This window comes from Gavialis gangeticus, unplaced genomic scaffold (assembly GCF_001723915.1).
Source record: "Gavialis gangeticus isolate Ggan-Ray unplaced genomic scaffold, GavGan_comp1, whole genome shotgun sequence".
NCBI lineage: Eukaryota > Metazoa > Chordata > Crocodylia > Gavialidae > Gavialis > Gavialis gangeticus.
The window spans coordinates 35,186,274-35,194,006 of record NW_017729024.1 but is presented as its reverse complement, the minus strand read 5'-3'; the positions used below and the strand labels follow the sequence as shown (position 1 = coordinate 35,194,006).

The 7,733-nt window shown below is 48.7% G+C and overlaps 1 protein-coding gene across 2 annotated transcripts in view; it reads right to left on the bottom strand.

The window, feature by feature from the left end:
• TOPORS (TOP1 binding arginine/serine rich protein) overlaps positions 1 to 7,721 on the bottom strand; it is a 17,701-nt gene extending 9,980 nt beyond the window's left edge. The window contains exon 1 of one of the 2 annotated variants that reach the window (XM_019517021.1): positions 7,702 to 7,721. Coding sequence is in view for 1 of the 2 variants with exons in the window: in XM_019517020.1 (XP_019372565.1) it covers positions 7,289 to 7,300 (12 nt within the window). In the remaining variant the exon portion in view is untranslated. Of the gene's footprint in view, positions 1 to 7,288; positions 7,316 to 7,701 lie in introns of those variants that run through there. The other variant, XM_019517020.1, reaches the window with a different exon arrangement.
• Positions 7,722 to 7,733: the final 12 nt, after the last annotated feature.

Below are 7,733 nucleotides of genomic sequence, written 5' to 3'. Positions count from 1 at the left end.
GGGATCTCTGTACCCGCCACAGGGAGTAGATTTCCCCATCCTAATCTTCCTTTGGGAAGGAGACTTAGATAACATTAACCCTCTTCCTCAGATTGGGGAAAGCAGCAGCAGTAGGTGGGGGGGAGGGAAATGCCTGATCATGCAGGGGAAAAATATGGTGGGGAAGCATAAAGAAACACAAGTTTGGCAGTCAGACTATATTCCCTCAAAAATACTTACCTGTGTATTGAGAGGACACTGCTGTTTCAGTAATGCCAGATAATGACGTCAGCTGACATCAGTAGCAAGGTAAGTGGGTTTCTGGCAGTCGCTATAGATTCATAGATTGTTAGGGGCTGGAAGAGACCTCATAAGATCACTGGGACCAGCCGCTCCTGCACCAGGCAGGAAAGACAACTTGGGTCAGGTGACCCCAGTGAGGTAATCGTCCAGACTCCTCTTGAAGATTTCCAGGGTAGATGATTGCACCACCTCTGGAAAGAGTTTATTCCATAGTCTGGCTACCCTGACTATGAAGAAATGTTTCCTAGTGTTAAGCCTGAAACAGTCTTCCAGGAGTTTGTGGCCATTACTCTTGGTTCTCCCCAAGGGTGCCCTGGTGAACAGTTGTTCGCCGAGCCCTTGATGTATTCCCCTGATGTAGCAGTAAGCTGCTACCAAGTCCCCTCCCAGCCTTCTTTTTTTTAGGCTGAAGAGGCCCACATCCCTCAAGCTTTCCTGGTATGGCTTGCCTTGAAAGTTTCTGATCGTACGGGTGGATCTTCTCTGGACTCTCTCAAGCTCTACCACGTCCTTGCTGAAGTTCAGTGCCCCGAACTGGATGCAATACTCCAGCTGCGGTCTCACCAGTGCTGAGCAGAGTGGAAGAAACACTTTCTTGGTTTTGCTTGAGATGCATTGGTTGATGCATGCCAGAGTATTGTTTGCCCTGCTGGCTACAGCATTGCACTGTGGGCTCATGGTCTATTATTACCCCTGGGTCCCTTTCAGTCATAATGTTAGTCAGGTTGGCACCACCGAGCCTGTAAGTATGTTGGGGGCTGTTCATCCCCAGATGGAGCACCATACACTTTTCAATGTTGAACTTCATCTGGTTCTGATCTGCTCAACTTGCCAGCCTGTCTAGGTCTGCCTGTATCCACAGCCTATTTTCAAGTGTGATCACGCTTCCGCATAACTTGGTGTCATCCGCAAACCTGGCCAGTGAACTTTAAAACCCCCACATCCAAATCAATGATAAAGACGTTGAAAAGCACTGGACCAAACACTGACCCCCAAGGGACACCACTGGCCACTTCTCACCAGGACACAAATCCATTCATTAGAACTCTCTGGGTTCTACCCTGCAACCAGCTTCCTACCCACTTGACCATCAAGCAGTTAAGCCCACAATCCTCCAATTTTCCCATGAGAACATCATGGGATACCAGATCAAAGGCCTTTTGGAAGTCTAGGTATACAAATATTAATCTCCTATAAAATAAGTATGTTTAATATGCTGTGTACCACTCACTGACTTCTTAGTGGCCAAATGCTGTGATAGAACCTACCTTGGAAGAGCTGGTCATCTCTATGGACTATGGAGTCAATTTGCTACAGAATAAAATCCAAAGCAACTGGGTCACACATTCACAGCCAGCATCAAGAGAAAAGAGACTTCCTATCAAGCCTACTACTTAGGTTTCTACATTATCACCAGTAGTCATGATTCAATGAAAATAAATAATTGGTGCTGTCAATACTGCACACAAATTTTGTATTAAAAGACTATCAAAACTACGGAGTCAAGGACTTAAAACGTTTGGGAAGGCTACAATTAAGGCCATCTGTACAACCTTAGATTTCATATATTTTCAGGGTCGGAAGGGACCTCACTAGATCATCAAGTCCGACCCCCTGCCCTGAGCAGGAAAGAGCACTGGGGTGCTCATCTTAGAGGCAACTATGGCTCTGAGATCCCTTTCTGCCGCTGTGCTACTCAGAAGGTCATCTCCCAGTTTGTAAGTGTGCTGGTGATTCTTTCTCCCTAGGTGCAGCACTTTGCACTTATCTTTGTTAAACTGTATCCTACTCTGTTCTGCCCACTTTTCCAACCTGTCCAAATCCACCTGAGTCCATTCCCTGCCCAACCATGTGTTTACTTTGCCCCATAATTTGGTGTCATCCACAAAGTTGGGCAGAGTGCTCTCCATACCCTCATCCAAGTCACTGATGAAGATATTAAGCAGCACTGGTCCAAGGACCAAACCTTGAGGAACCGCACTGCCCACATCTTTTCAGGCTCATACTGACCTGTCCACCACCACTCTGTGGGTGTGTAATCATCTACATCACAGCTGCTTTGTTTAATTGTAAGAATGGGATGAGACACTGTATCGAAGACCTTTTTAAAATCTAAGTAAATGACATCTACCTCAACTCCTGCATCTAAGCATTTTGTGACCTGGTCATAAAAAGAAACAAGGTTAGTCAGGCATTATGCCCTTCAGCATTATTTTTCCTGCTGGACTCCCACAAATGTGTTCCTTAATAATTTTTTTAAAGGTTTTCCCAAGGACAGAGGTGAAACTAACCAGCCTTTAGTTACCCGGATCCTCTTTCCTCCCTTTCTTGAAAATAGGGACCACATTGACCCTTTTCCAGTCATCTGGGATCTGCCCTGAGTGCCACAAGTGCTCAAACAGTCTTGCCTGTGGTTCTGCTACGACACTGACAAATTCCCTCAGCACGCTTGGATGAAGATCATCCAGGCCTCCTGACTTAAACACATCCAGCCCCTCCAAGCTTCCCTTCACTAGGTCAGCGCTAACTGTTGGTGGGCTGGTGTCCCTCTTGCGCCTGTCTATAATCCAACTGGGAGATATATCTTTATCTGTGGTTCAGGAATACAGATGTTAAAAACTCACTGAAGAACTTAGCTTTGTCACTCTTATCTGTCACCAATAGCCCTAGTCTGTCCTGTAGGGGTCCTATGCTGCCATTCGCCTTCTTTTTGCTTCCTATATACCTGAAGGAAGACTTTTTAGACTCCTGGTCTATACAGTGTGGAGCTTGATGGAAATGCCTGTGCTGTTCAGCTGCCAGCCTATATTAAAGTCTATATGTCTTTCATTTTTTATGCCAACCTGAGTTCCATTGCTTCTTTAGCCTTCCTAACTGACTCCCTGCAAATGAGAGCCAAGTAGGTATATTCCTCCTTGATGGCTACCCCCTTCTTATACAGCCTGTATGTCTCTTTTTTTTCACCCCTAGGCTTTCCTGGATTTCCCTGTTCAGCAAAGAGAGTTTCTTGGCCCCTCTGCCCTTGTTTATGTGCAATGGGATCGTTCCCTTTTGTGCCTGGAGGACCATTCCCTTGAGGAATAACCATCCTTCCTGGATTCCCATTTCACCAAGCCTTATTTCTACCCTCTCATACATCTGCATAATACAATTTTAAATTACTAACCCAAGGTCTCTACATATGCAGTCCCTACTCCTTCTCTCAGTTTGCTATACCTCATGGACCCACCTGATCTCAATTTAATTCCATTTCTCCTTACCATGCCCCAGATTTTGTACTAGTCCTCTTGCCCAATATACATGTTACTGTGGAAACTGGATGGGACTGAATAACCTAGTCCAAGGGTAAACAATCTTTCACTGGACAGTAGGCCACATGATGGTGCGCTCTTGCTCAACACTTAGGAAGAACAAGGTATATATACTTCCGCGACAGTACCATTTTTGGCGTGCTTTCTCGTACTCTGGGATGTGCTGGATTTCCAGTATCAGTGCTGGACTTGCAGTATCAGTGATTGGACTTGTTCTTTTATTTTGATAGTAAAATTTGGGATGTTCGGGCCAACATTTAAGTAAAGAAAGCAGGGTCTTCTGCACTGTGGGAGTCACATACCCAGCCACACTGCCATGGAACAATCGAGCAATAGCTGGCAGCTGAACTGCACACGCATTTCCACCAAAATCCACACTGTATAAACCAGGAGTCTAAATAAAGCCATTTAACACTTCCCTCAGTGCCTTTGCCACCCAAACCCTTACTTAGAGCAAGCTCAAAGAGAAGATTAGTAGAACTTCCCCATACCAAGTGCTGGCTAGCAGTGCCCTTTCCCTCTTCTCTCCCATGGTGAGAAGCCCTACTTACTGGATGAAGCACTATCCCTTCAAGCCCCGTGTCCACTTGGCACGCTGTGTTAACAGGAAAACAGGGCCTATCTCCCTGTAAACTTAGGCAGCCAAGGAGCCAAAGCAAGCTACAAATGGCTTTGTATTCCTCTGCCAGAGACAATGCACAGCCACCCAGCACACTGCCTTATGGATATACCTGTAACAGGCAGATACCAGCAAACTCCCACTCCACTGGCACTACAGTTATGGCTGCACTCAAAAGAACCGCTCAATCCAGGGGGAGCTAGAGTCAAAATTGGAGGACCCAGGTGTCAGGGACCAGACATTAGGGCTGTGCAAAACTGCAGCAGCCGTCTCATTTCAGAGGTGCTTTGGCGTCCGAAACACCGAATCCAAAATGAAACAGAAGGCTCTGAAACATCTCCGAAAAGAAACCATCCAAAACATTTTGGAAATGTTTCAGATGTGCCTCCTGGGAAGAGTCTGGCACAGCCCCACAGCCCTCCTTTTAAAGTGCCGGGAGGCTGAGGCCAGGCAGGGGATGGGGCTGGGCAGAGCAGCCATGGGGGCTTCTCCTGCAGCTCCCCCGCGGGGGCAGAGGCAGGCACAGCCAGAGGAGCCACGGGAGAACCTGCAGCCACCTGACTGTGCCTGCCTTTCCCTGGCCAATCCGAACCTCTGAAACAGATTTGGCCAAATCAAAACAGAACAGTGATCCAAAACACCTAAATGAATCACTGTCCTCCGAAACAGCCCAATCAGCTACCTCTGACCCAGCTTCTGTACATAGGGGCCAAGCAGCTGATGGTGGCAGGAAGAAAGTAGGTGGAAGGAGGCCAAATACTGCTGCCACCCAGTTCTGCTGATTCTTAAACTGGATTCGTTGATCCAAACAAGCTGCTACCGGAGCTCAGCAATGTTCTGCGTTGGCTCTTGTGGAACAGAATCGGACTGGCTGGAATCCAGAAAGAATCTCCAGAAAGACCCCGCTTACGGCTGGGAAGCACAGTAGTCCTGCCTGTCCCTATCCTGCTGTGGCTCTGGGGAAGCAGCAGCAGCATGCTTGGCAGTCATATAAAGTCTCTTTGCAGGCTCTATCCAGTACATAGGCCATATGTTGCTGACCCCCAACCTAGTGAGTTTTCAGAGAAGTCAGCACTCCATAGCGTAAGGGCTACGCTGATCTCAATCCTCGTTCTTCCCTTCCCTGCCATTGGCTGCAGCTCCACTCCAGCCCCCACCCCCAATCCCATCTTTAAATCCATCCCTCCCACACTGCTGACCTACATCCATTTCTTTGAAGCCTCTGTATTTCAGTCAGTCGACAGGTCCTCCACACTACCTAGACACACCAAGAGCAGCACAGAAATACAGCTGCCCTGTTTCAGTTCCTGCACTGGTGCCAGAGCAACTAAGAGCAGTAACTGCAGGGAAAGTCCTGTTAAACCCTTGCAGCCCTGGGCCATAGTACACACAGTACATATGGTCTCTCAGGCAATTCAGCTGCCACATGCTACCAAGTCTCTGCTAACTGAGTGAAAACTGAGATTTGTATCCTGTTCCACAGACACTCCTCCCAGCACAGCAAACATCACAATCCTGCTACAAGGGCAACTCCCTCTGTTCAATCTTCAGCTGGGGATGATTATATCTAGATACACAAAGGGACAGAGACTAATTTTGGTACCTTAGTCCTAAACCTTTTGGATACAGCAGGCTATAAATCATAGCAAATAAATAAATAAATAAACAAACTACAATCTAGTTAAGCCCCTTGCCTAACTGCTTAGACATCTAGAAGTCCGTAAGTGCCTAAATTCTTTGCTAACCTTTGCCAGCAACACCCCCATGCTGCCCAGATGCCTTCTACATCTAGAGCTGATATCCTACTGACAAGGCTGAGTAAGACTAATGCCTAAGTCCAGCCTGGATTCACAAATTAGATTTACTAGAGGAGGCATGCTCCAAGAACCACATCTAACGAGTTGGGAGTATTACATCAGACATTTAAAAAACGTGGCTGCCAGGGGAAGAGGTAGTAGTGGTGGTGCCACCACCTGGGATGTGGGAAATCTATGCTCTTATCAGCCTGATCAGATTCAAATCCATGCCTCCCACTTCCCAATACACAAACAAACCTAAAAACAGACAGTGGAAGCCAAGACATTCAGAAGCGTACCCTAATTACTAAATGCAGAGCATGCTGGCTCTTGCTCCCTGTTCTTAGTCTTTCATTCCTTGCTATACACCTTCAGCAAAATTACTCGCAGCCTGCTTAGCTCAGTCTGATCACTGTAAAACACTAATGCAGAGATAAGCAACCTACAGCCCACAAGCTGAATCTGGCCCGTGGCATGGGGCACTGGGGACAGGGAACCTTTGGTGGTGCTGTGTTGGGTGGCCAGGCACTTTACTTTGCACATACTATGCCAAGGTGAGGTAGCAGAGAGAAGTGGCACCTGGGTTGTAGCACTGGTCCACCTTCAATCAGAGCTGGGTCATTTCACCCTGGCACCAGAAAAGGCTGCTAACCCCCACTCAAATGAAGAATGTTAGGAGCCCTCTCAGCCAGAAGAGGACGAAGAAGGCATTTTCCAGGCATATTCTTTACCTACTAGACTATTACATGAAACACAAAGTGTGACCACTTCCATATCCTCTTCCCCCCACGTCTTAAAGAGCACAAATACTCCCATGTAAAGGAATGATCTGTAGCCTAGTCCAGCAGTTCCCAAACTCTGCCAGGTTGCGCATCACCCATTTAAAATGATAAAACCTTAAGTACCACCAGCAAATTTTTGTCACATAAAGTAATTGTAATAGATCTGTTAACGCGTACCACTGACAGGCTGTCAGCATACCACAGATTGGGAACCACTAGCCTAGTCTATGCTACAAAGCTTTACAGGCAGAACTTGGAGGACGTCCCCACCCAAACCTCCTCTGCTGGGCACGCTAAGGCTTCTGATGCCATCAGGTACACGGGGACCCCTCCAGCAGCAAATTTCCTGCAGCTGGTGCCGCCCAAGTTACACTTTAGGCTCACACAGCAGAGCTACTGCATGGAGCCACACAAGCCACCAGAAGGCCAAGGATGCCCAACGCTGGCAGAAGTATTGGGGGCAAAAACAGCCTACTGTAAACAGGGGCTTAGCCTGACCTTCTCCTGCATCCACAAGATCCAGGGTTGCAACTCACCCGTGCATAGGCTATCAGGGAAGGGGCAGGGGGATTCCAGGCCCAGACTTCTCCCTCCCTCCCTCATCATCAGCCTAAAGCAGGAAGCTGACAACTGCTGTGGCCCTCCCTCACCCGCCTTCTGGAAACACAGGTGCCCGGGCACTTCCACCCGCACCTGGGAGGCTGGTGTACAGAGGGCGGCTGGGGCGGCACCACCAGGGGCTCCCGCGGAGCGGGCCGGGCAGTAGGCCAGAACCGCCGGAGCCGGGCTCCTCCGAGGGGCGCCGGGTGGGGAGAGAGGGAAGGAGGAAGGAACAGCGCGGCCTACCCCGCCCTGCCCCGGGCGCAGACAAAGAGCGAGGCCGCCGCCCGGCGCCGGTCCCAAGCACTCACCGCGCCGCTGCCCCGCGCCCCGCCCGCCGCCG